This window comes from Cadophora gregata, assembly GCF_030347475.1.
Source record: "Cadophora gregata isolate MNR1 chromosome Unknown scaffold_13, whole genome shotgun sequence".
NCBI classification, from domain to species: domain Eukaryota; kingdom Fungi; phylum Ascomycota; class Leotiomycetes; order Helotiales; family Ploettnerulaceae; genus Cadophora; species Cadophora gregata.
The window spans coordinates 630,119-655,996 of NW_026695936.1; the positions used below are offsets into that span (position 1 = coordinate 630,119).

Consider the following 25,878-nt stretch of genomic DNA (forward strand, 5'->3'; position numbering starts at 1 on the left):
CTCTGAAAGTCGATAATAACCACCAGCGAACGATCCGCTCCATATCTACGGTATAAACTTTATGAAGTTTTCTTTCTATAATGTTCATTGTATCAACACCTGTCTCTCTACTCTCAATTCCCATCTCCCTCTCACAAGCCCGAGACTCATCTTTCCAACCCAAAAACTCCGATCCCAAACCGAACCAAACCAAATCAAATCAAATCAAATCAAATCAACACCAATTCCCCTCTCCCAGCGAAACCTCCATCCGGGAACATCCTCTCTTCGTACCCCGTTTCCCACTAAACTTCCCCTTTTCACATCCACTCTCCAAAGCCCCTCTCCAGCTCCAGGACACTCTCTTACTCTTACAACAATCATAAAGATCCCACCACGCATCCCTCCCTCTCGCAACCCTCCACTCGCCGCACGGCTTATCCCCTCCCGCGCAACCTCCAAAACGACTCTCTTTCCACCACCATGTTGAGAACACTCCCTCATCTTCTCCTTCTCCTTCCGCTTCATCTTCTCCCTCGTCTTCTTCCCTACATTCAAGATCCCCTGCTAATGATTCAGGTTTTGCAGAAACAAGCGGTTTGAGTCCTAGAATAACGACTTGCTCATCTACCACGCGGTTGAGACGGGAGAGGATGGGATGGTGCGTGGTGGTGCGGTGGCGGGTTTGGATGGTGATGTGGACGGAGCAGTTTAGTTCTGGGCGGGCGACGGTGAGTGTTCTGTCATTGGCTCATCAGCTTTCATCATATCAACTCATTCAGAGCCAGATAGATTCCAAGCATTTCGTTTTGCGAGTTACAGAGCGGAATGAATAGCAAGCCAGAAGCAAGCTTTTTTTTTTCTTTTTCCGATTCAGATCACCAAAAATGCGGATAGACGGGATGGTGAGGAAAAGGACTTACAAAAACCCATTCCCACCCTTCTTCCCCTTCGACTCCTCACACTGCCTAGCTAGACTCCTGACCATCCTCCTGAGCTGGAACGCCAGAACCTCTACGTACGAGTCTCTGGTTCCATAGATCCCTGCATCGACAGCTAGGTCGGCGAAAGCAAGCGCGAGGGGTGTAGGGTCTATTGTTCTCGCTTGGTGGGCTTGAGATTGAGAGTGGTGCGGAGTGCGGGAGTAGGAGGAGGATTTGGGGATGGAGATGTGTTGGGATGGTGTTTGTGTGAGGATGTATTTCCTGGGTTTGAGGTGTTAGGATGGATATGTTTATTTGGGGTTTCTGGAGTTTGGGTGAATGATGGGAAAGGGATGGAGAACTCACGAAGCGGTGTTTATGAATGCTGGACATGGGAACGGTATCTCCCTTGTCTCTGTATCCTCATCGTATTGGAACTCTGGTTCCTTCTGAAGTAAAGCATCTGTCTCTTCGCCAGATGTGTGTCCACCAGCTTGACATTGCCGCTTCGAAGATGAGAAAAGTGTTTTTGTGCGTGAGATGATGGAGCAAGGCATTTTGATCTTCTTTGCGCCCCCTTTTTCTTGCAGACTACACGCAATACAATACAAATACAAACTTCAAAATCACCAGAGTGAGTTCAACACAGTACAATAAAGCATCGAAAGGTCAAAGATCTCGAAAACGAAAATGTATGGCTCGCAGCTCAAACGCAGAGGCAGAAGCAGAGTATCTTAAAAGCCAGGAACTCTCAAGTAGAATTGGATGAATATGTCTCTCGCAAATGGTTTCTAAAACCAAAGAAAGCTGCAAGCAATGCTTTCTAGAAATATCAAATGTATGAATGCAGAAACGCAAAAATGCGAAATGCGAGATGCGAAGTCCTTTTATCTCTTTCTTTGTTCTATTTCCACCAGCACAACTTCCGTGAATAACATGACAAAGGGAAGTGCATCAAGAGCATAAAAATAAAAATGGGAACATTACGATATCGGAAGGGGATACTTACTCATACATAGCCCTCTGGCCCCCCAAGGGGAGCGAGGAATGTACTTAAAGTAAGTGCCTGGGTGAGTAAGTGAGGCTGGAACCCCACTCGTTCCATTTGCTTTGACCCCCAAAAACTGGCGGCCTCCTTACTTAGAAACAACCGGTTCAGCTGCTAAAAGATCAAAGAACATGATCTTCGACCTGACTAGCGTTGAAGAAACCCCGAAGCCGAGGATAATACTGTATGGCAATTGATGGAAAAGGTAAGGGAGAGAGAAAAGGGATGTCTTGGATGGTTTTTTGTTTTGATTTTTGGTTGAACTGCGAATAGCGTGCATACACTAAGGTCTAACTAAATATTTACAAGAATCTCTAAAGCAAGCAAGACGAGAAACGAAACTCTCGCAAGCTGCAACTTTTGTGCTCCTGGCACCGACGAACGAACCCCGTCATAACATCATCAGTTGTACCTGTTGTCCATTTTTTAAACTTTGGTGGCCTTAACCTTAACCTTCCCCAGTGAGAACTTTGACGCCATTGCATATGCCTATGCAAAAAACCAACCCCCACTTTGCGGCCGCCTACCAGTACCATGCTTGTAGTCGTAGATAGAGTAAAGGAAACTCGTTGTTGCGACGATCGACTCGCGACCATCGTGTACTTTGTGCGTGTGCTGAGAGATCTACTCTACGAAGCAAGGGTGCATTGCATGGGGTTTGGAGAAGAGAGAGAGTTTAACCTTAGTTGAACCACCAGGTAGCAGTGGTGCGACCGACATCGAACTCGGCGAGCTCGAGGAAAGCCGCGTTGGAGAGATCGATGGAGTTGCCCTTGCAGCCCATGCACTTGTCAACGACGGTCGCAGTGGTGGTCTTGCTCCCCTTCTTGATGGTAACGGTCTTTCCGCAGTATGGGTTGCCGTTGGACTGGGCGCCCATCATACCGACTGGGAGAGCGATGACCTTGTCGACGCTGCCATCGGTGGTCTCTCCACAAGCGCCGAGGCCGGCTTCGTAGTAGGTGATATCTCCTTCGCAAGGTGAACCTGATGAGCAGACTCCACCGGTTGAACCGCTTGAGCTGGATGAGTACGTAGAAGCAGCGGCTGGTGCGGCGACAACTGGGGCAGCCGATGTGGGTTCTACGACAGCCACAGGAGTGTAGACTGGGGATGGGGTCTCGACGACGGGAGCGACGTAGGTGGAGCTCTCTGCGACAGGAGCGGGAGCAACGTAAGTTGTGGGCTCTGGCTCTGGTGACGGGGTTAATGGAACGTATGTGGAACTTGGTGGTGGTGGTGCAACGTAGGTCGACTCTGGAGTCGGAGCTACAAAAACAGACGTCGATGTCGACGAGGGTTTGGCTTCCTTACTTGCGTTCTCAAAGAAGTTGGCAGCGTAACTCGCGGCTGGGGTTGGAGTAGAAACAGCCGGAGTGGGAATGACGAAGCCTTCAGAGACCCAGATAGTGGTTGTGACTTTGGCAGTCTCGGTGACATAGTCGTAGTCGGTGACCCAAACGACCTCCTCGTGACGCTTGTGGTGCTTTGCCATGTGTTTGTGTTGACGATGGGGTTGAGCAATGACAACTGAGGCCATGAGAGCTCCGAGAGCGAAAGTTGTGGACTTCATGATGATAGAGTAGATAGATGGGTTGTGTGGTTTCGAGATCGTTTGTATAGAGTTTTCAGGGTAGTGTGATCTTGGTTGAACTGGTGGAATCGGCTAGCGACTGTAAATATGGTGCTTATTCTGGCAGAGTGATGCGGAAGAATGAAGGTGATGAGAAGCGATATCTCAAAGTGGGTGGGCTGCTGGCAGGAATGAAGGAATGGAAATGTACAAGTGTACAAGTGTTGTTTGTTGTTGGACTGAGGAGAGAAAGAGAGGATGCAACGAGGTCAAGTACCGGAATGCGGAAGTGGATGAAGGAGTGGAAGTGGAAGTGGAAGTGGTGCCCGTGGTGTGGGTTGAGTTTTGTTGTTGACCCGACCCAACTTTTGACCCAGCCCGCGAGTCCAGGGGGGGGCCGGGGGGGAGAGTTGCGTGGGCCGCACCTAAAAATGAGCACTCATCCAGGGGGAGCGACACTGCAGGCGAGCAATCCGCGCTTGGCAGGGCTTTAAGTGGGCCTTTTTTCAGGAACAGGAGTGAAAGCGCCAATCACCATTTGCCGGCTACTCAGATATGTCGCTTAGCGCAACGCCCAGGGCAGATTTCTCTGCGCCAACACAGATCCTTCCAAGCGGTGCCTCTCCAACGACTGTTGTGGGTGCTGTGCTGACAAGGGAGAGAGGAGAACTGGGCAGAGTGGGCACGATGATGGAGTGGGCAGGTGGGCACTGGGAAGGGAGAAGAGAGGAGGAGAAATCCCTCAAAAGGTGGTTCTCCTGCAGATGCGGATGCAGAGCAGATCTCACATCATCACTTACTTCTCTTCAGGAGAAGACACTCTCGACTTGAAGGCTGTCATCTGATCCTCACTGCAACTTGTCATGTAATGTTGGACGATGACCTCGGCCAACTGTCAGTCCATCAGTTCAGTCGGCAAAATGGCATGGCATGATCGCATCGGACGAACACAAGCACCAACTTCAGCTCGTTACGATTTGTCTTGGACTCCACCCTCTCCTCCGACCAGGCCACCTGGTTGGATGTTTCAAGCCGAAAGCTTGCGAAGAACCGGCCCACCTGCCCCAGCCTTCCGCCCCCGAGCAGAAACGACGATAACAAATCAGATGTCAGGAGCATGAACCAAAGGTTGGCAGGGCTTTTGGTGTGTTGAAACTGATCCACAGGAACAGTCCGAGAGGACGAACTTGGAAGTCTTAGGGTTAACGCCCAAGGCAAGTATGCACTATTCTCGCATGAAAATTTTGTGAAGGAAAGGTCTGCATGCACAAACTAATGCGCCGCTTTACAAACGAAAACAAAACTCTGCACTGATGAGTCCTGCTTCATTTTGGATGCAGCTTGCTCATGTAGGACATGACTGGAGGTGGCCACGAGGGAAGGGAGATGCCGACTTGCATCATGCAAAGCGATCACCGCTGAGCACAGCGTTTGCAGAGTGGCTGTTTCACGCAACCCGATAAACTGAAGCATTGCAACCATATCACGTGAAGAATATCTCCAATTGAGCCCATTGATGAATTTGGAAGCATCTCTTGAGTAAGAGGTAGATCAGAGGCTGAGCGAGATGGGAGGAAATTGGACACTCGCATGAGGCTTGAAGCCGTTCTTTTTCTGGAAATCGGTAAGTCATGATCATCGGCCGGTCTCATGCAACGAGATTAGCTGGGCTGTGCATCACCAAAGGCACGCGAGGCACGTCCGTAGGTCTAAGACTGTCTTCAAAAGGTTCCTCAGCCAGCTATTTGAATAGGTCCTTTTCTCAGAGCAAAGTCGTTGCCGATATTGGTTCCTTTGGTCTCTGGTGGTCCAGAGTTTGAAAGAAGTCCATTCCATGTTTTCGATCCTCACGTGTTTACTGCCAATTGGCAAGACGTCAAGTGGTTTCATTTTCTTCATAAAGAGCATGATTATGTACCGAGTTGAAGTCTCTCTTTACACCTTCCGGCATCCAAGTTAGAAGTTACTCTTTGAGAAAGCCTTAGAAGTTATGTACTGCCTGGAGTCACCAACTGTTCGCATCGTCCAAAATCCTTCTCCAATGTACAAACTGGAGTTGAACCGAATTCAGCCACCTCTTTCTCTAATCGGAGCATTGAAATGGGCATCTCGAGGCTAGACATATCAAGAAACCATAGTCAATCGAAAGCTCATACTCACGGACCACGAAGCCTGTCTCGAGCGCAACGTTACCAATACTTATGATTCGTTCTAGCGTGGCTGATAGATCGTTTCTTTACTCACTCTCCCGGCCCAACATCGTCAATGAAAGCCCCAGTGATACTTCACGCGGACTATCTACTCTGCCACTCAAAATTCACACGGAGAGCTTCAGAGCAAGTTTGCTCTCAGCTACGACGTCTATTGAAGCTCTTTAAATCAAACTCAAATATTAGCATGATACCAATATTTACCGCTCATCATGTTACTGCTACAATCTTAATTTGATGTCATTGAGAGATGAGGATCCTGAATCATCTCTGCGTAGGAGTTCAAGACAGGAACGGAAAAGGGAGAACTCGCTTAGCTGATTGTTGACTTGGGTTGCGGTATGTTTCTCCTGGTCACGGATCTGACCTCTGCTTTCGCGTTGATAATAGTTCTCAGATCCACAGCCAATCAGTGTATTTATCTTCTGTCAATTTGAAGTCAAAGATAATACTGTAATGTGACAAACATCTCCGTAGGCACCCTGAAATTCATCAATAGTACGCGGGGTTTACAGCCAGAGAGACAAAATAAAACATCCTTTTGGCTTCTGGGGACAAGCTCAATAGCTTGTCAAATACTCATATACTGGGCATAATCCTAAATCGAAGATTTTCTCCAGGACTCTATGCAAATGCAGAAACCAAACCAAATCAAACGCCGTCCATGACCCAGCTACAAATCCAGCCTTGCCTCAATAACCTTCACAATCTCCTTCCAATCCTTCATGGCCCCATCTCCTACATCTCCACATGCCAACTCCTTCTCCATCGGCCTTAGAACCTCAAACCACCCCTCTCCCTCTCCGCCTTCCTTAACTCCCCACTCCTCCTCCAATACCCTTACCTGCCTCATGGTAACAGGATGCCTCCACATCGCCGTATTCATCGCCGGGGCCACAACAATCCTCTTCCTCTTCCTTACCACCGCCCCAGTACTACCACCACCCTCCACCAACCCCGTCGTATCCCACGCCCTCACCACACTCGTCAACAAATTATCACTGAACCCACCCGTAACCTTCGCCAACGTATTCGCACTCAGCGGCGCAATAACCAGTATATCCGCCCACCTCCTCAATTCAATATGCAGAATTGAGTTCCCGCGTTTCCAAGGATATACCCATTCTTCTTCGTCGAGGAAGACGCCTTCGACGTTGGGGATCTGCAGGAGTGCGGAGTAGTGGGGTTGTTCGGAGCTCTGGCCGCTGAGGAAGTTGGAGGCGGATTTGGTGAGTATGATGAGGATTGAGAGGGAGGGGTGGTGAGAGAGGGATTGTGCGATCGAGGGGATCTTGATGGTTGCTACGCTGCCCGAGGCGGCGAGGAGGAGGTGCTTTTTGCCGTCGTTGGAGTGGGATGAGGCTGTGAATGGGGATTCGGAGAGAGGGGTTCGAGGGGCGTCGTGTTCTCCATGTATAGCTTGTAGCATTTTGGCTAGATTGTAGATATATTACTGAATTTTGTGAGTTGCATCCTGAGTGCAGAAAAGAAGCTGTTCTCGTGTTTGACATCGGATGATTGTGAGCCCAGATGCTGATGGAATGGTAGAATCTTTCAGCCTCGTCTGATTACTCAACTTTCTATTGGTCAGCCCCAGTCTTGGAAATAAATCGACATCATCGAGCTCAAAGCCTCGATTCATCATCCCCATCAAACAAGCAAATTATTCATAATGGCTACCAAAATGTTCACAAGGCCTTTGTCGTCGGTAAGCTGCATAATCTCCCGTCTCCTTGCATGGCCTTGCAAAAAAAGCTAATCTCTCCATCAAACAGGCCTTCCGACAGACAGCTCGCCCAGCAACATTCGCCTCCAGATTCTCCCAACCACGATTCTCACCTATAGTTTCACGTTTCCTATCGACGGAAGTGAAAGCTGCGATCGATAAAGCTGTCAGCTCGGCGCCGGTAGTTCTGTTCATGAAGGGTACACCCGAGACGCCACAGTGCGGATTCTCGAGGGCTAGCATTCAGATTTTGGGCCTGCAGGGTGTGGATCCAGCGAAGTTTACTGCGTTTAATGTGCTGGAGGATGAGGCGTTAAGAGCGGGTATGTTCTTCTTTCAGATAACTGTGCTATCAAATGGGTCATTGTGTTATTGTATTCTTTATGATCTTGGGACAATGGCTAATTTGTTGCAATAGGTATCAAGGAATACTCGGAATGGCCCACGATACCGCAGCTGTATGTCGAGAAGGAGTTCGTTGGTGGATGTGATATCCTGGTGGCGATGCATCAGAATGGAGAGTTGGCGAAGCTGTTGGAGGAGAAGAAGGTGTTGGTTCCGGCGGAGAGTGAGCCTTCGAAGTAGGGGAAAGTGAGGTTTGTACATGTATCAACACTGTTTCCACCATCAGACATATGCGTGGATCGAAAGGGAAATGAATGCGAATGGTCATCTCCGAGATAAGTACTTTCTACGTGACTTTAGCGCGTGCTTGTCCAATACATTGGATGTCGCTCAACTTCCGACACTGCGTCTCTATGTTCCTTCTTTTTCTTTGCCTGTTCTTTTGTAAATTTACTTTCTCCGTCGCTGTGTAGCATTTTACTTTCTGGATGTTTCGAAATTCTCTGGGACATTGGATTTGGTCATGGTACCCGAACAGGCAAATGCGCGCATCTAATTGCCTCACCACCGTCGCGACTGCCATTCTGGGCGCTCTGAAAGAGAGGACCGCTTACCCAACGGACGAAGTCCCAAAGCATTCCGAGAGCACTTCATCCTGCGCACCTGTTTCTTCCTCTATGCAGGCTCAACGCACTCCAATTCATATCAGCTTCCGCACAACCTTATCTCACGTTGGCCTGTTCCACAACCTCCAGTCTCAACTTCATAATGGCCCGACCAGCTACTCATGCTCGCAAGCGTGACCGTGCTGCATCACCACTGGTTTTGAAGAAGTCACCTAAACAGCCCAAGAAACCAGCCAAAGTCAAAGCCACTGCTGTTCGCAGCATCAGCCCTTCTGTTGAAGGTCAAGCGGCTCCCAAAGATGGTCGCAACCCGAGGACGAAGCAGACTGTCTCCGCCGCTGCTATTTTCAAAAAACAGCCAAAGACCGATCGTCACGCCAAGAAGCACCGAAAGCGTCGCGAAGAGACTCCAGAGCCTCCAGAGCCTGACCTCTTCGCTGACCTTCAGGGTACGAAACCCTGCTCTACCGTAGAGGTCCAATGCTAACAGGGGCAGATGGTATTGCTGAGGCCCGCGCCGCAATTGGTGACCAAGCAAAAGCAGCATTCGATAGTGTCCACGCAGGCTTCGTTGAGAGACTGGCTGCCATTCAAGCCGATGACCAGGAGTTTCTTGAGAATATGGATGCAGCAGCCAAGACCATCAGTGGTTCTCTCGAGGATGAGTGTGTCCAGACGGCCTTCATCGAAGGTGGAAAGCAGGTCAAGAAAATCCACAAGATTGGAGATCGTGTCGCGGCCTTCAAGAGCATTGTCGAGAAGGAAGAAGCAAAGTTGGCAGATTTATGGAAGCAGTGGGACGACGTTCAAGACGAATACCGGGAGCTGGGCATCGATATCTTCGGACGAGAAGCTTTCGGCGTCGATAGTCCGGGCCACGATAAGGGATTCTTCAGGGAGATGAAACTTCTTGCTCTCGAGCATGAAACCAGAGTCAACGAACTTGAGGAGGAGATTGAGGGTGTTGGAATGGACATTATGAAGAAAATTAAAGCTTCTGAGAAGGTACTGTTCGATTCTTGGCGTGCGTACTGTACTAACATGTGTAGGATTGGGCTACTACTACAAAGAAGGACCACCAGAGATTTCTTCAAAACCTCATTATGCCTTGATATATTGCAGATTTTCAGTCACGGTCACACATCATTTGCACATGAACTATGTCAGGTATCCATCGCATGTACGGACGGAAATAGGAGACACATTTTTCAGTCTTGCTTCAGGGATGTATATTATTCTCTTCTTGCCTAGAGCATATCCAATCAAGAGTAACCAGCTTCAGTCCTTGAACTCTTTGGTGCAAGCTATGCCGTAAGTCCGCATGCCGAATAACCACGAAATAACTCCAGGCTCCAGGGTCATGCTATGCCATGCTCGAATGAATCCACCAAATAACAATCTAGCCCAGAAGTCTAAACGCCCGCCGCAAAATATGCTGCACCAGAGAGAGCAAATCCATGAAAATGCCTCCCACAAGTGATGCTACCGATCAACCAAAGTCCAGAAGTACTCCATGCCCACAAGCACCATTTACCATCTACAGGTCAGCCGTATCAGACACCAACGACTCCTTGAGATACTCGAAGATATCTGGCATGTAGAAGATGACCGAGTACAGAATCAAAGCCACCAACAGCATCGCGATGAAAAGCAAGACAGATGATCTGCTGACAACAGGCTGGACCGTTTCATCTTCCACATGCGCGATGGCCTCGACTCTTTCGACTTCCACATCAATTGCAGAAGCTGTACCATTATACACCTTAGCCTCAGTCGCCTTGATATCCACGGCGAATTTCAGATTTTTGGTTTCGATAACCTTTGGAAGCTCAACTTCCGTCGTCTCCTTCTTCAACTTCACTCCTGCCTCTACCTCAGTACCGCTGATCTCAGTCTCAACAGCATGAACCAACGAAGCTGGCAAAGCCTGAGCTTGAGCTGCCTTTGCAGCTTTGGCGGCCTTGCTCAATGGTCGGCGACGCTTCGGCTTGGACTTGGTTGGTGTGTAAGGAGTAGTTGGAGAAGGTGAAGCCGGGGTATTGACTTCGTGCTGCTCCTCATCCTCATCGCCATTGCTGGAGGCTGCCTGAGCACTTTGGCTTGGAGTGTTGCGAGGGGTCTTTCGGGCCCTCTTGGGTGTTTGCAAATTCCACTCTTGTTGCTTCTCATAAGCTTCGGCAGGTACGGACTCCCATCCTGACTCGTCTGAGGCGCACGGCGCAGCGATGACGGCAGGGCCGGCGACGGGTGAGACTGGTGTTGAGTTCTGCCTCTCGAAAGATCTAGGGATGACTGGGATAATGCGCCTCGAGCTTTGAGGGCTTCGGGTTGGCGTAAGCTGGGCTTTGACAGGAGTCCTGGGAGACGCCTTCTCAACGTCCTTTCTGTCATCTGAGCCCATTGACACAGGCTCAGGGAACGCAGCAGCGGCGGCTGCGGCGATCTTGGCATAGGATATGGCTGGCTTGCTTTCCACAAGCTCCCCGGTACTTTGCTTTGGACTTGAAGGTAAATTTATGACTGGAGACTTGGAAGCTGGTTCCTTATGGTTCCACCACTCCTCGGTACCCTCTATGGGTTCTTTTGTTTGGCTAGGCTCGCCATTCTCCCTACCATCTAAGCTGGTTCCGGCCTTCAGTGTGGACTCCGGAGAGTCGAGATCGTTGGGAACAAAGGAAACTTGGGACTTTGAAAGAGGGATGGGAGTGAGATTCTCCGAAAGGGTATCCATGTCATCCTTTGTTGGCTCATCAGTATGCTCAGGAGGCTCAAGATCGTTCTGTGCATGCTCGCCTTCAACGATATTGAGAACCTCCGAGGCCTCAACAGCCTCCGGAGTCACAAGTGACTGGGTCTCGGAAGTTCCAAGGGTGTCTTTAACATCCTCCATGAGATTTTCTCGAGTCGCAACCTCGACTTCAGATGCTGTTTCGAGGCTATTTGGGACGATGGTGTCGTCTGTCTGCTCTGAATCGGCTATGGTGTCCTTTCCTGGTGTATTCATCTCTGTTTCGAATTGTTCAAGATTATTCTGGATATCGGCCTCTGTGACCTGCTCCGGACTTTCACTTGTCTCCTCTGGTATTTCCATCTCACTCTCCAATGTCTCAAGACTATCTTGGACATTGGCCTCCTCCGTATATTCAGGACCCTGCTGGTTATCCTGCTCAGGGACATCTATTTCAGTTTTCAATGTTTCAAGATCGGTCTGAACAATGGAATCTCCAGCCAGGCTTGGGCCGTCCGTGGTATCCTCCGTGGGTACATCCTTCTCGGTCTCGGATGTCTCCAGATCGTCTTGGACAATTGCTTCGGACACGACCAGCGCCTCATCAAATACCTCATCCGACCATCTGAATTGCTCACGTTCTAAGGATATCATAACAGGAGTACTTTGGACTGGAGCACTCTGGGCTGGAGTTGCAGGAACAGGCATATCACCAAATTGCACATTATCTCGTCTCCAAGAGCCAGCCATTTTCTGTTCCTTCTCTTCACGACCCTCCTTGTTCTGTGCAGAGCCTGGTGTGTTCCGTCTGGACTTATTCTTCGCAGGCGTGGTTCTTGGCGATGACTGTGGACGATTCTTCTTCGGTGTTGTGGGAGCCATGACGGTGAACTCGAGGTTCAAGACCTTACTAGGAGGAAGATGAATTGAGTACCTTTGATGAGACTGGAGCAGGATACAAGACTCTGATATCCTGCTCGTCACTGCGACATCCAGGATATTAAGGGCAAAGTTATGGTGTCGTGGGTGGTAGATGGCAAGGTGGTCAATTTCGAGGTGTGTGATAAATTAGAATATTTCTCCCCTCCTCTCTCGAGGAAAATAATGGTAGTAGCCTCGACAATTTGTGAATTGCTTTGTCGACTAGCAACTAAACGATCTAGAAGAGGCGAAGACTGACCTAGGAGATAAGTAGGTAGTAGGGGTGGAACGATTGTGTGAATGACGCATTGGCTAGTTCTCGCTACGTGAGTTGGTGAACTCGAGTTTCAATTTTTTGAAATTCAATATTGATTTGTGGTCAGTGCCGCACACGATTTAGTCTTTATTAGCTACATAGGTAACTCATTGAGATGCTAGCGGGAACTTGAACCGAGATCTTTGTTTGCTTGGGGCGGTGATGATCTAGACTGGACTGGTCGGTGGGCGAATTGGGCTCGCTTAGTTCACTTAAGCATTAAGGGAGGTTTAGATGAAAGACTTGGGTGGAATAATTATACTGCTTCCTGATTGTAGGAAATTGTCATTCAAGAGTTGACAGCATGAGACAGAAATGAACAGCCTTGGTCTGCATTTCGAAAGGATGAAGCTTTGCACCTCTAAATTTCTCATTTGTTTGTGACGTAAACAAGCCAAGAACGGTAAGCGACATCACGAAAGCAAGCTAGGGTATTTCTCCTCCTCCTGCAAAAACAAGAATCAGAGTTACCAAACCAGTGATCTTGTTATTCCAATTTCCTAAGACTGGCTTTGAGAAAGAAGGATCCAAACTCTAGAGAACCATCTTTTCCTATACCTATGATTACACAAGTAACTGAGGTGGAAATGATTTCAGCACATGTACCTAGTCGTATCAAAACCAGTAGCGTGCTCCATTACCCCAGACCAACAGTTTCTCTACACGAATTCGCAGTGGGGCACACGTTCTGCCTAGGGACACTTGAGGTTTGAGAGCAGGATCGAAGTATGAAATGAAATAAGTACGAGCATTCCATGGATTAATTTTGGCTCGTGTGAGTGCAACTTATTTTATGCATGTAGGTGATTCGCGAAGCTACCGCTTAGACTCATGGCAATGTAAGTCCTATAACTCTTGACGCTCACACCGTCCTTACTCTCCAACTCTAGCTCCAGCCAGGCCGCGCCTCTCGCTTACCAAGATTTCCTATTTAATCATTCTGTCCTAGTCCAGAATCTACGCAGAGGTTAGCCACTGACCACTCCCATGAGTGAAGAAAGTAAGCGAGACATACCAACTTGGATTCTCTGTCCTGTCATCGAAGTGTTCTTTGCAATATCCAAGTATGCCTGAGCACAATCTCCAAGGTCGGTCTACAGAATCAATGCCTCGTATTAGTTCCAAAGTTCCAGTCTCCAAAGTTCCAGTCTCCAAATCCCGAACCCAACATGATCATGTCCATGACCGAGTGCACCGGGGAACCAGGGATGCCTAGGAAGGGAGAGTCTCACCTCCTTCTTCAAATACGCCTTATCATTCATCTCCTTTATCCTCTCCTCCGAATACTTCACACCCTACCAAAAGTTAGCACAACTACTCTAAAGCACACCTGCCAAACATGTAACTTACCCACTCCGTAGCAAGCCACCCCGGCAACACCGCATTAACCCTAACCTTCGGGCCCTGCGTACTCGCCAAACACCTCATAAGATGCAACTGCGCCGCCTTCGTAACACTATACGGCAAACTTGATCCGCCAGGGATCCTCCCCGCGATGCTGGAAGTCATGATGAAGACGCCGCCTTGAGGGTTGGAGTTGAATGTTGGCGCTGCGGTGCGCATGAGGTGGACTTGCTGCTTGACGTTTACGGCGTAGCAGCGGTCCCAGTCGTCGGTTGTGGGAGCGGAGAGGTCGGAGAAGTTGGAGAAGCGGGTGAAGCCCTGAAATAGGGTGTTAATGAGTTGGAAATGTTTGTGTTAGGGATGGGACTTGGGTTTGAGAGTTGGGGAAGGGAGAAGATACGGAGGTCATACGGCGTTGGCGATAATGATGTCCAGACCGCCGAGCTTCTCGATAGCTGTATTAACAGCATTTACGCAGTCTTCTTCAACTCCCATGTCCTGCTCGAATATTAGTCTATCATTCTCACGTCGATCACGAAAGCCTCCAGCCCACCACGGGCATCTTAGTATCCCACCACCATACAGAACCAACTACAAGTAATCCAAAAACTAATTCGGAAAACGAAGAATTCAGTTCCAACGAAATTTGACTAAAACTGCCATCTAAATGAAATAGACTTACACCCTGAATCAAAACCGCACTCCTTCCATAGTCTCCCTCAATCTTATCCGCAACCCCCTTTGCCCTGTCCTCAGCAGCCACATAGTTGATAGCGATATCACATCCTTCAGCTGCAAATTTGAGACAGATGAGTTCGCCGAGCCCTCTTTTGTCGTTGAGCAAAAATATCAGCCTCTAATCATAGCCTCAAAATAGCCAATGAACCCAACAGGCACCAAGAACAAGAACAAAAGCAGAAGGATATGAAATTGAAGCTGGATCTGAAATAATCAAGTAAATATAAATATAAACTTTCAAGAGATCCAGGTTTGAACAGCTTTGAAGCAAGTCAATGACTCTGTAGACATCTTGGGAGGTGCAGTCAACCAATAACATCATCAGGTGCGGGGTAGGAAGGAAGTTGCAGCGACCCTGAAAAGTCAAATCTGAACCGGACGTACCGCGATCCGCCTGTTACTAGGACTTTCTTTCCTTCGAGTGAGTAGACCATGGTGTTTTTCTTTTGTTATATGAGTTGCGAGTTTGGGTGTGAAATTGGTAGTGCGGAGCCTTTGCTCTAAGGCTGTTTTTGGTACAATGTGAAGGTGGGGGATTCCCCGTGAGCCGGCTTTGCCCAACCTCGGCGGCATCCAATTGTTTAGTATTGATGCGTCAGGAAACGTGCAATACTTTCGATAGAGTATTTTGACTTACTAATAGGTTATTTTACCCTTGCCTGATTGATTTATCTGCTTGGATTTTACTCAACTCAGTCACATGTGCATATCGAGGAAGTCAAAGTACTGGGCAATCCTTCTATGCCTTTCGATAGCTAAAGTACACCTGGCTTAAACCCTGCCAGTGGAAATCATCGATGCCACGATGCCTGATGAAGAAGTATGCAAAGCCATCCGCCAGCAGACAACACATCATAAGTCTGCCTGACAACCCAACTGATTTGGTAAAGCAGCGACTACTTCTGGATCATTAACACCCCAAATTAAACGCTCTTGGCCTTGTCATCCTCATCGATGCTGCCATCGGAACTCTCGGTATTAATACGACGGGCTGATGGGAGATCCTCATCATCACCGGCGCCATGGAGATCCTCCTCGAAGACGGGGTCTTGCTCAATGTGCTCGAACTTGGTCTTGAAGTCCTTCAATCCGGCAGTGTAGGAGCTGGAGTTGGATCGACGACGAGCGTTGGCAAGATTGAAGCCTTCATCTTGTACCTCCTCGCCTTCGACACCCCTGTGTAACAGTAGTCAGCCTTGTGCCGATGGCGCCGGTGCGGCACGCAGAGTTGTTACTAACCAGCCACCCTTTCCTGCGCCATTCTTCTTGGTCTTCTTTGGATCAGCGTCGACATGACCGGTCTTAGCAAAGTAGCGGGGGAGGTGCTGTATGGCTATCGTTAGTATCATTGATCTGAAGAGGGACGAGGTGTAGTTGCCATACCTCGGAGGCAGCAGCAGTTCCATCGGCCAAGCCAGCGTGGTCTTCAAGGAAACATGTTAGTTATCATCATTCATTGAATGCAGAGCAAAGACAGAGCCCTTGAAGCTCTACTTGAAGCTCTTGATGCTGTGGTGTAGTGTTGACGTGAAACGAGGGGTAAGCTGGGCAATGGCAGGTCTTTCATACCACGATCATTGAACTTGTTGGTCTTTCCCACTGTCAATGAGTTAGTAGATGCTCAGACATAAGTATGAAGATGATTGCAGGTCAATTGGGATGATATTGGACACCTGTACATGACCTGGAAGCCGCAACAAAGGAATGCAGACAGACGATGGGAAGGCGGGGTCAACACGAGGAGCAAAGTAGGATATCACTTACTGATTGCGGTTTGGTGAAGTGTAGGAGAGAGTGAGATTGGGTATTCGCTCTTTGCTTGCTGAAAGTTGTTGTTGTTGTTGTAGAATGGAGAATGGAGAATGGAGATGGAAGATGGAAGATGAGGCTGGGAGGAGAGAGCTTTATGGAAGGGAAGGCAGGTCTTGAAGGAAGGCGAGGGATGGGGCTGCCGCAGTCGCGTGATCCCACCTTGACGACTCACCATCGATCGATGTCGTGAGAGAAGCATGGACAATAATGGAACGACAGGCTTCCGTACCTGGAAACCCCCACATCTCTGTCCATCCACGTATCACTTTCAATGCTTCTGGAAAATACCGTCGATGCTCCGACCCTACAGTAACAGCATGATTCACTCAGATCCATTATTTACACGTCAGCTGCAAAGCATGCCCTCTTGCCCCTTCTATCCTCTTGTATCCTGCATATCCGGCCTGCCCTTGGCCCCCCTGACACCGGCCTCAATTGAGAGTCAAGAATCCGGGGAAAGCCAGCCAGACACTGACAGGCCACCGCGACCCACTGACAACGCTAAGCTAGTGGAGGGGCAGTCGAGCCGGGGTGCGACGTCATTGGTTGTTTTTGGATGACCAACTCCCTGGTGGGTTTGCTTGCCGCTCGCTGCCCGCATTTCCAAAATTCCGCGGCCGATTGATAATACTGAGCAATACCATCTTTCTCCGCTGCCGACTTTTTTCTTCGAGACTCATAAGAGAAGAGCCTTTCGTCGCACAGATTCCCTTTCATATATCAAAGAAAGAAAGAAATCAATTCTCCACATTCCCAGAGGCTAGCCCACCTCCAGCAAATCTCTGCGCAAAAATGGCCCCCTCATTCACCATCGACAATGACTCCGATTTCAATCCGACACCAGTAACAACAAAGACATCTTCATTCAACGCCCGCACTCTCCTCCTTGCGCCTCCCTCTATAGCCAGCCACGAAGAGAGTCTCCGCAATGTGCTCGCCACCCACGATAGAGCGGTGACGGACCTGCAAATGCTGGATCGCCTCTCGGCCGGTCTGGTCACGCTCCCCGATTCAACGTACGATCTGATCCTCATACTTACCGATGCCGATGGTACGCGAAACGAATCTACACAATTGCTCGGGCGGGAGGTGTTCGCTAGGATTGTGCAGGCCTTGAAGGCTGGTGGAAGGTTACAGGCGCAGAATGGCACTTTTGGTCAGGATTCTACAAGTGTTGAGTCAAGAGAGGGCATTATGGCGGGATTAGTTCCCGAAGGTGATGGCATGATAAAGCCGGACTACAGTGCGAGCGAAGCAGTACCTTTGCGTCTGCGAAGAAAAGAGAAGAGCGCCGCTGTCTCCAATGCTGGACCAGCAGTAGACACAGCAGCTGTTCAAATCAACGGCAAGGAGAAATCTGTCGAGATGGCCGTAGACAAACCAACCGGTGTTGGATTTGTAGACTTCAGCGACGATTTTGGAGAGCCTATGATTACAGGCGAAGATGACGAGGAGGATGATGATGATGAGTTGATTGACGAAGATACCCTTTTGGCAGACGTAGATATGAACGCTGTCCATGTCCGTAAGTACCTCTATTTCAAATCTACTTCATATAAAACACCACTGACACCTAAACAGCCAAAGAATGCATCCCAAAAGTGGGCAAACGCCGCAGAGCATGCAAAGACTGCACATGCGGCCTCGCACAAAAGCTCCAAGCCGAAGACGAAGCCAAGCGAGCCAACGCCGATGCCCAACTCAAAACACTCAAGCTCGGTGCTGATGATCTTGCCGAAGTAGACTTCACCGTCCAAGGCAAAGTTGGCTCATGCGGAAACTGCAGTCTGGGAGATGCGTTCCGCTGCGATGGATGTCCGTATATCGGTATGCCAGCTTTCAAGCCTGGCGAGGAGGTTAGATTACTCAACAACGATGTGCAGTTGTAAAGGGATGGATGGGCGTTGTTTTTGGGGAGAGTTTGGCGTTCGTGATAGAGGTTGGAGAGGTCAATGTGCCTACGCATATCCTTGGCTAGGATGAGGCACTTGCCGCGGCGTTTGCATTTGTCATAATTGATATGAATATATGTTTTGTTCTATCACTATGAACTGCTGACTTCATTTTTATTGTCCTCTGGCCTATTGAACTATAAGTGTAGCTTCAGGGGGCCGAGTATTAGGTTTTTTTTTTGGACATTGTCTTCAGCAAGTAAAGGGGCACAGGCTTAAGCGAGTCCGAAGTCAACAACTCAATCCAATCCATTCCTCATTATCATTAACCAATTTCAAGACTGTTCTCATCTATCCAAACCTCAAGGATACCATCCTCGCACGTGTTGAACGCCGAAGAAATGCAATGCAATGTAGTGCAGTACGCTAAAGCCCACATAACCCCCCCCATCCAATCTAACCCATCTTTGGCCATCCAAAGCGCTCTACTACTCTCTTCACAATCCACCAAGTCGCAAACCGGTCCAAAAGTCTACCTACTCTTACGCAGCCTTCTCCTCCTTAACCTTCTGCTCCTCCTCCATTCTCTCCCTCCTCCTCGTCGCCTCTTCACCAATCCCCTTCACGCCCTTAACTCTCTGCCTCTCCTCATACATATCCCTACTCTTCAGAATCCTCTGTACGATCTGGCCGGCATTTACGCCCGCGAAATCATGCTCGCCGATCTCGCGATAGATACCCATTTCTTTGGGCGCTGTGTAGGGATCGTAGGTGAGTGGCATGAAGCTCGTGGGGCCGTGGTAGACGGCGTCTGGTGTGCCCCATGGAAGAGAGGTAAGGTAGGAGCGGGTTGGGCTGAAGGGTGCGGAGAATATGACGGAGTTGATGTACTGGTAGAGAGTTAGATCTGTTCGCTTCTTCTCGTTCCCTTTTGTTCCGGTGCTTGGGAGGTTTCCAGAGTTAATGGAGACTTACCTTGCACTGCAAGACACACAATCCTCGCTCATAGATGTTCATGATCGGGTAGTTAACACCCTTCCAATGATTGATAACCTCATCATCATGCACACCGGCAATCACAAACGCCGGTCCATAATCCGCGCCTTTTCCTCTCCTCTCCTCAACAGCCTCTTTACTATACCAGCCCTCCTCTTCACCCAGCTTCTCCTCTGCCTTAATGACCCGTCTGAGAAACTCAATATGTCCCGAAGAGAAAAGGTCAAAACCTCCATCCACATAAACAACTCTCTGGCCCGGCTTTGGCTGCGATCCTTGAGTAAGAGCACTAAACACGCCCTTCTCCTCCTCAGTGTCCGTCTCTCTAGCCTCAATGCTCGCCGTCCAAAACCAAACACTCGATCCAGGATTCAAGCCCGTCTCATCCGTAGCATACAATCTCATCCTCTCCGTCATGTCCTTGCCGGTTGCCTTTCTCTCCTCGTTTGTCCCATACCCTTCTTCACCAGCCAGGAGTTTTGTCAAGGATTTTATGAAGTGTGTGCGAGTGCAGAGGAGCATGCGGCCGACGAGGTCGGTGGTCGAAATGCTGGGTGTGCGTTTGACGACTTTGAAGCGGCCAGCTGCTTTGACGAACCGGTAGCAGTCTTCGCCGCTGCTGTCAGAGGTGATGTCGTCGCCGTGAACCACGTATTTGCAGCCGTAGTGAGAGATCCAAGGTAGAGCGGTTACGTATGGTGCGTAAGGAACGGACTGGGTCACCCATCTGCAGGCATCGACGGCGGAGACTCTGTCGGAAAAGTGTGTCAGCTCTGCTCTATTATACAGCCCGGTTGAGACCTTGCACTGGCTGCGTAAGATGGGAAATAGGCACAGTACCTTTCTTCCAAGGTCATGACCGTTGGGCCTTTGTTCTCTAGAATAGACTCGTCGGAGTGGATACCAACATAGAGCTCTGTGCCCAGCTGGCGAGCTTGGAGCATGGCACCCGCATGTCCTGTTGTAGCAAATATGGGTTAATATAAGAGCAAGTATCTCCATTTCCTGCCCGTCCAGAGCAAATGCGACTTTACACACCATGATGGAAGAAGTCCCAGCATCCGTCAACCCATATGCGGCCGTCGAGGATCTCTGGCGCTGCCTCACCAGGCGGACCTCCTTCTTCGAGTTTGGAGCTACTCATAGTGATTGTCGAAAAGTAAGTGGTGAGCTTGTTGACTTTCAATCAGTACCTGAACAAGAAGTCAGTCCTGCATACAAGGAAGAAGCCCGCCGCCCGCCATGAACGCCTCAAGATTTCCACCACCATCGCGGGGTCCCTCACCGCTGCCAATTGCAGTCTAGCTGCTGGAACATGCCTGTGATTCGCAAATGCTTCCCCTGAAGCCACAGGGGTCGCCCGAGGTGGTCGGCGTCGGCAGTGGTTGGCGAGAGAGGACGGCGACCCCTGGCGAGCCCTGGCTCCCCTGGATTGGAACATCACACCCGTTTCGAAGATGAGGAGGGGACAACGCTGGACGCGATGGACGGTGTTTGGCGCCCAGTAGGTCGATAGTTCATATGATCCGTGGATATAGGTAGCTCAGCTGGCTTCCATATATCTTCTCTTCTTGCTCCAAGTCCCCACACTGTTGAATTGTGCACTTCGCCAAACCCTACCAATTTACCTGCGACTTTTGAGTGGGCTTGACCAGAGAGCTGGGACGGCACCATTGAGCAAATCCATATATTTTCTCGCTTTAATTTATTTCACAGGCTGTACCTGGTGGATGCGTACAGACCTCGTAAAGGAGAGAATCTCGAAGGACTCTCATCTTGGAATTTCCATTGTCGAGACTCGAGAGAGTGAGCTTGAGGATTGAGTTCGAGATGTGCTAGAGAGTTCAAGAGATTACCCGCACCCCCTGCTCCAAGATGCATAGATCCACGGCCTCGACGTCAACCGGCGGAGGAGGTCTGTTCAAAGGGGGCAACATTTGGGGCGGCAGTAGCAGCAGCAAGACATCGAATTCAGCCAGGCCGAGCACAAGTGGAGGAATCTCTTCTTCGACCGCTACCTACAGCGAGTCTGCATCGGCATCCGCATTCAGTTCGCTCGTCGGGTCTAAGACACCAACCTTCAGTCGCAAAGCCTCGATATCTGCCATCACCGGGAAATCGCATCGAGGGCGCAATAACTCCACGACTGCCACGACTATTTCTCCAGAGAGAAGAGCCCGCTCGTCTGCTGCGCAGCATAGGGAGGTGCAGCCTTCGTCTATACAGGAGAATCCTCCGGTGCCCGTTGGCAGTCTATTCGCGCGGAGGGAAACGGAACAGCAGCCCAAGTCTGCAGACAGTTTCCAGAAAGTTGCAGCTGCAGAAGCTGCTACACCTGCGTCTGGGACAGATTCGTTCTCTTCAACCACTCCATTCGTCAATATGTTGGCACGACCAGGGACCGGATATCAGTCCTCTACGACGACAATACCACCACCGAGTCCAACATTAGAAACCATTACATATCAACATATACAAGAGACATCTTCGAAACGAATATCTACATTAGATTATTTGAGGAAAGCGTATGTACATCCCCAGTACAATTGAGACGAAAGCAACTAACAGAACTCCACACAGACATGAAGGAAGAGTATATTGGTTCAACACCCTCCTATTTAACAAACCCGACCTCCAACGCATGCCCTACTTCGAATCCCGCAAACTCGCCCGCCGCGCAACAAACTACCTCCTCCTGGGCCTCTCCCTCCCCACAGTCCTCGACCTCAACTCCTCCACCCCCACAGAATTTCTCAAGACCCTCAACGCCCTCCTTGCAGAATTCGAGTCCTTCCAACAGATCCACCCACCAGATGGCTCCACCTCCCTATCCCGCGGCCGCTTCCCCCAGATGTTCAAGCGTGCCACAGGGACATCTGGCAAAGGCAGACGAACGAGTTCTGCAGCAGAGATAGGATTACCAATGGGGAACGACTCATTTGATTCCAAATCTACGAATACGAATGCGTCATCTGGGACCGCAAATAGTTCTTTCCCGATTAGTGAGAATGATTTGCTACCTGGGGAGGAGTATACGCATTTGTTGACGCCCAATCTACCATTTGATCCGGACTTCTATGAAACGTTCGCGACGCTGTGTGATGTGCTGATAGACTGCTATACCAGACTCATGAGTCTGGTGGGAAGTCCAAGAGAATGTAGCCCTATTGTGGCAGAGTTATTTACGAAGGCAGATTCAAGGGTTAGGAAGATTATCGTACAAGGTGTTGTCAAGGAGTTTGAGGATAGTAGTAGGGGAGGGGTTAAGAGTGAAGTTGCTGGAGTTGGGAAGGTTGTTCTGGGTGGTTTGATGTGATAGAGGACTGACTATATTGATACCTAACCTGGCATGGCGTTTGGAATTGGGTGGGATATGCATGATTTATGGTGTCAATGATAAAATGATGGTGGGATAGGTTGGGAAGAAAGGTTAGAATAGCTTTGCAAATTTATGCTCAGACCTATATATTGTAATATAAGCAATAATTAGCTGCTTGCCTTACACAAGAAGTCACAGGGCTGAAACCCAAATACAGATTTGTAGGAAGCTTCAAGGGTGATCACGGGGGTGTCGATGTTCTTAGACCAAAGCCTTTTACAGCGACATTGTGACGACTAGATTTGGAAAGGCGGATGATCTTACAAATAGCCTCTCTACAAATATTATCCAGCAGTGAGATTTTCAGCAACAGGACTGAAATTTACTGAGATACGTGTTGGCTGGATTGCATGTAGGATACTGATTCTGAGTCGTAGGGATATTTCTCAAGTAATTTTGTATAGCACAGGATTCTCCACGAGGTGGCTGTCACTTCCAGGATAAATTCTGCTCTCAATAGCTCTCACCATTACTGCGTTTGATGGGAACAGTCAATGTTAGATGAAATTTGCAAGCCAAAGATAACAGCGGCATGTCATGTCTTGTCGTCAAATGTGAGAATTCCTTCTAACTACAACCTTGCCCAAATTTTCAACATTGCAGGGCTCCTCCAATATCAAATATTCCGCAACAGTCAACACCACTATAACATAATGAAAACTTGAAAATAGAGGAGAACGGGGAAAGAGCTTGCTCAACGCTCAGATACCATAACGCATAACGTGTCATCATTGATTTCACCGCTTTTAGACGGATCAATCGCAGTGCTTGACTCTTTGGATAATCATCATGTGAAGAGCAAGCTTGAGCCCAGCTCCGTCGAAAGAGCATCTGCAACAGCAAACTTAGAGCCAGAACGTCTCCCTTTTGCAAGAGGAGATAGAGTGTATGTCCTGGCCGTCAGTGGCTGCCGCCGCTTTCCATAAGCTATAGGCCCAAAAAAGGAAAAAAGTGAACCTCTCGCATCAAGAATAAGCCCCATCGAGTTACCACTCCCACTACCTAAGTAGCAAGAGAGGCAATCGCATAACTATCGATCTCGACGAAAAAACCTCAACGACCAGAACATCCCCAACGCTCCAAGAACAGACCAAGTACCTCCCACAAACCCACGTCATTCAGTCCCGAGGAACATGGCAGTAGGAGTACGGACTCATATCATCATCCATGGGGTCTCTTCAGCCAAGTTCCAAGATTCCAAGCTCGGTGAGAATGCGGTACGAACGGTAAGAGGGTGGGTGAAGTGAAAGAGAATTGGTAGAAGAGAAGCCGCTATGTGCTTCTATGGCGGCGCGTTTCCGCAATCCTTCATAAATGAAGGGTGTCCGGGGACTTTCTCCCAAAGCAAATATAGCTATTGCTAGCTGAGAGGCCGGTTAAGACCTCTCTGTATGTGTGCTTCGAATGCGATTCTTTGAGCGAGAAGTTGAAGAAAAAAGAGAAGTTATTCAAGATTTCAAAATCATTTTTGTAGCAAGGTTCTCTTAGCGTGGCGCTAAGTCTAGCGTGCTCTTGAGAGCCGAGCTCTGGCTTTAGCCGCATGCAGGCTTCGCGCGCGACGTGATTTTGAACTTCTTGAAAGAGAGGTGCCTGGAGAAAGGAAGGTCTTCCACCACAAACAAGGCTCTTCTTCTCTCCAAAGAAGATCGAATTACAGGAACAACGCCATTATCTGACCTTCGAATTTGCGCATCAACAAAGCCTTCAAGATGGCGGGAATCTTTGGATCAGCAGCGACGACAACCACGGCTGCAAATACCCTGGGCGACCTCTCTCACGATGTAGCTCTAGGCTCTCCACCAGAAGATAGTGTATCGGATCTGTCCTTCTCTCCACAGTCTATGCACCTGGCGGTAGCTTCTTGGGACAAGAAGGTTAGGATTTACGAGATTACCTCCACTGGGGGAAGTACAGGAAAGGCCTTCTTCGACTGTGAAGGCCCTGTTCTTAGCTGTGACTGGGCTCCTGTAAGTATATACCGCGTTTCTGGAGAGAGGGCGCAAAGCTAACAGTTGGTAGGACGGAACAAAGGTTGTTGGAGCAGGAGCTGACAAGGCGGCGCGCATAATCGATCTTGGAGCTGGCACCAACACCTCTTCTCAAGTTGCTGCTCACGATCAACCCATTCGCTGCGTCAAATACTTCCAGTCACCACAAGCTGCTGCGCCTATGATTGTTACTGGTTCTTGGGATAAGACGATCAAGTACTGGGACTTGCGCCAGTCCACAGCTGTAGCAACCGTGCAGTGTCAAGAACGAGTTTATACCTTGGATGTGAAGAAGAACCTCTTGGTTATTGGAACGGCGGACCGCTACATCAATGTCGTCAGCCTCAATGATCCCACCAAGTTTTACAAGACAATCCAGAGTCCGTTGAAATGGCAGACCAGGGTTGTGAGCTGCTTCACAGACGCTACTGGTTTTGCAGTGGGAAGTATTGAGGGAAGATGTGCCATCCAATATGTTGAAGAGAAAGATGCCAGGTAAGTGTCATGCAACTCCAGTCAGACTACGCTATACTAACTCGTCTACCTAGCTCAAACTTCTCTTTCAAATGCCACCGCGACCCTCCCCAAAACAACATGACAAACGTCTACTCTGTAAACGCCATCTCCTACCACCCAGTTCACGGCACATTCAGTACAGCCGGCTCAGACGGGACCTTCCACTTCTGGGACGGAGTTGCGAAGCACCGTCTAAAGGGATACCCCGCTACCGGAGGCACCATATCAGCAACAGCTTTCGACTCCAAGGGAGATATTTTCGCGTATGCAGTTAGTTACGACTGGAGCAAGGGATATGCTTCGAATACCCCGCAATACCCCAACAAGATCATGATGCATCCTGTTGGTGCGGAAGAGTGTAAGCCACGTCCAACTGTTAAGAAGCGGTAGGCGAGGCGCGAGAAGTGTAAAGTGGGCGGCTAGAAGGACGGAAGAATGAATTCTATGATTTTCAAGAAGGAATGAGAATGCTTGGAGGATCTTTTCGGCGCAGATTGAGACAGCACGTGTGCTGCTACATAGGCCAGATTGTATTCTATGTTGTTGGTTAGGTTGCTTTGATTTGCACTTGGTGGGTGGACAACTAGGGCTGGCATGTGGAGAGGAGCATGCAAAATGGCGTTTCGGATATTGAATTGCAGCGAACAAGAATACCAAAAGCCCACAGAAGCTTAGATAGAAATCAAAATGAATCATCAAGATGTCAAAGTACAGCACTGTTTTTTTGCAGAGATATGCTGATATAGTTGATTTTGAAAAACGAGGTATTATTTCCCTTTCGCCACCATACTCTTCCCGCTTTATCATAGCCCGCTGCG

General features: G+C 49.1%; 12 protein-coding genes across 12 annotated transcripts; 5 read left to right on the plus strand and 7 right to left on the minus strand.

Annotated features, from left to right (window-relative positions):
* Positions 1-214: 214 nt before the first annotated feature.
* ONS95_003689 (uncharacterized protein) lies at positions 215-1,459 on the minus strand (the record flags this gene model as incomplete). Its single annotated transcript, XM_058497010.1, has 3 exons — positions 215-719; positions 903-1,184; positions 1,269-1,459. The coding sequence occupies 3 exons, from the start codon at positions 1,457-1,459 to the stop codon at positions 215-217; spliced, it is 978 nt and encodes a 325-aa protein (XP_058352953.1).
* A 1,173-nt stretch (positions 1,460-2,632) lies between these two features.
* On the minus strand, positions 2,633-3,523 carry ONS95_003690 (uncharacterized protein; the record flags this gene model as incomplete). The annotated part of the gene is made up of 1 exon (XM_058497011.1): positions 2,633-3,523. The coding sequence occupies one exon, from the start codon at positions 3,521-3,523 to the stop codon at positions 2,633-2,635; it is 891 nt and encodes a 296-aa protein (XP_058352954.1).
* Positions 3,524-6,406: 2,883 nt separating this feature from the next.
* Positions 6,407-7,162, minus strand: ONS95_003691 (uncharacterized protein; the record flags this gene model as incomplete). The annotated part of the gene is made up of 1 exon (XM_058497012.1): positions 6,407-7,162. One exon carries the CDS (start codon positions 7,160-7,162, stop codon positions 6,407-6,409), a length of 756 nt encoding a protein of 251 aa, XP_058352955.1.
* A 243-nt stretch (positions 7,163-7,405) lies between these two features.
* On the plus strand, positions 7,406-8,044 carry GRX5 (monothiol glutaredoxin grx5; the record flags this gene model as incomplete). Its single annotated transcript, XM_058497013.1, has 3 exons — positions 7,406-7,441; positions 7,509-7,782; positions 7,878-8,044. The coding sequence occupies 3 exons, from the start codon at positions 7,406-7,408 to the stop codon at positions 8,042-8,044; spliced, it is 477 nt and encodes a 158-aa protein (XP_058352956.1).
* Positions 8,045-8,572: 528 nt separating this feature from the next.
* On the plus strand, positions 8,573-9,542 carry ONS95_003693 (uncharacterized protein; the record flags this gene model as incomplete). Its single annotated transcript, XM_058497014.1, has 3 exons — positions 8,573-8,879; positions 8,927-9,435; positions 9,480-9,542. 3 exons carry the CDS (start codon positions 8,573-8,575, stop codon positions 9,540-9,542), a joined length of 879 nt encoding a protein of 292 aa, XP_058352957.1.
* Positions 9,543-9,738: 196 nt separating this feature from the next.
* Positions 9,739-12,347, minus strand: ONS95_003694 (uncharacterized protein). Its single transcript, XM_058497015.1, has one exon. The coding sequence runs from the start codon at positions 12,038-12,040 to the stop codon at positions 9,968-9,970; it is 2,073 nt and encodes a 690-aa protein (XP_058352958.1). The 5' UTR covers positions 12,041-12,347; the 3' UTR covers positions 9,739-9,967.
* A 979-nt stretch (positions 12,348-13,326) lies between these two features.
* On the minus strand, positions 13,327-14,911 carry ONS95_003695 (uncharacterized protein; the record flags this gene model as incomplete). The annotated part of the gene is made up of 7 exons (XM_058497016.1): positions 13,327-13,352; positions 13,411-13,489; positions 13,628-13,690; positions 13,746-14,057; positions 14,151-14,237; positions 14,422-14,566; positions 14,862-14,911. 7 exons carry the CDS (start codon positions 14,909-14,911, stop codon positions 13,327-13,329), a joined length of 762 nt encoding a protein of 253 aa, XP_058352959.1.
* Positions 14,912-15,400: 489 nt separating this feature from the next.
* On the minus strand, positions 15,401-16,488 carry ONS95_003696 (uncharacterized protein; the record flags this gene model as incomplete). The annotated part of the gene is made up of 5 exons (XM_058497017.1): positions 15,401-15,653; positions 15,717-15,802; positions 15,861-15,901; positions 16,047-16,076; positions 16,242-16,488. 5 exons carry the CDS (start codon positions 16,486-16,488, stop codon positions 15,401-15,403), a joined length of 657 nt encoding a protein of 218 aa, XP_058352960.1.
* A 593-nt stretch (positions 16,489-17,081) lies between these two features.
* DRE2 (electron carrier) lies at positions 17,082-18,178 on the plus strand (the record flags this gene model as incomplete). Its single annotated transcript, XM_058497018.1, has 2 exons — positions 17,082-17,814; positions 17,871-18,178. The coding sequence occupies 2 exons, from the start codon at positions 17,082-17,084 to the stop codon at positions 18,176-18,178; spliced, it is 1,041 nt and encodes a 346-aa protein (XP_058352961.1).
* Positions 18,179-18,475: 297 nt separating this feature from the next.
* Positions 18,476-21,168, minus strand: ONS95_003698 (uncharacterized protein). Its single transcript, XM_058497019.1, has 4 exons — positions 20,216-21,168; positions 20,018-20,135; positions 19,157-19,928; positions 18,476-19,071 (listed from the first exon to the last, which is right to left on the minus strand). Exons 1-4 carry the CDS (start codon positions 20,319-20,321, stop codon positions 18,724-18,726), a joined length of 1,344 nt encoding a protein of 447 aa, XP_058352962.1. The 5' UTR covers positions 20,322-21,168; the 3' UTR covers positions 18,476-18,723.
* ONS95_003699 (uncharacterized protein) lies at positions 21,053-22,888 on the plus strand (the record flags this gene model as incomplete). Its single annotated transcript, XM_058497020.1, has 2 exons — positions 21,053-21,702; positions 21,758-22,888. 2 exons carry the CDS (start codon positions 21,053-21,055, stop codon positions 22,491-22,493), a joined length of 1,386 nt encoding a protein of 461 aa, XP_058352963.1. The 3' UTR covers positions 22,494-22,888.
* A 1,237-nt stretch (positions 22,889-24,125) lies between these two features.
* Positions 24,126-25,736, plus strand: GLE2 (RNA export factor gle2). The gene is made up of 3 exons (XM_058497021.1): positions 24,126-24,523; positions 24,576-25,039; positions 25,093-25,736. The coding sequence occupies exons 1-3, from the start codon at positions 24,266-24,268 to the stop codon at positions 25,448-25,450; spliced, it is 1,080 nt and encodes a 359-aa protein (XP_058352964.1). The 5' UTR covers positions 24,126-24,265; the 3' UTR covers positions 25,451-25,736.
* Positions 25,737-25,878: the final 142 nt, after the last annotated feature.

Bases quoted from the DNA above. Each gene is read 5' to 3' on its own strand.
- ONS95_003698 (XM_058497019.1), bottom strand. From the start codon at position 20,321: ATGAGTAGCTCCAAACTCGAAGAAGGAGGTCCGCCTGGTGAGGCAGCG. The intron at 20,136-20,215 runs GTGTGTAAAGTC...TTGCTACAACAG, and splicing joins CTGGGACTTCTTCCATCATG to GACATGCGGGTGCCATGCTC. The intron at 19,072-19,156 runs GTAAGTCTCCAT...ACTCTCTACCAG, and splicing joins TGTGTGTCTTGCAGTGCAAG to TACATCAACTCCGTCATATT.
- GLE2 (XM_058497021.1), top strand. From the start codon at position 24,266: ATGGCGGGAATCTTTGGATCAGCAGCGACGACAACCACGGCTGCAAAT. The intron at 24,524-24,575 runs GTAAGTATATAC...AACAGTTGGTAG, and splicing joins TTAGCTGTGACTGGGCTCCT to GACGGAACAAAGGTTGTTGG. The intron at 25,040-25,092 runs GTAAGTGTCATG...TCGTCTACCTAG, and splicing joins GTTGAAGAGAAAGATGCCAG to CTCAAACTTCTCTTTCAAAT.
- ONS95_003694 (XM_058497015.1), bottom strand. From the start codon at position 12,040: ATGGCTCCCACAACACCGAAGAAGAATCGTCCACAGTCATCGCCAAGA.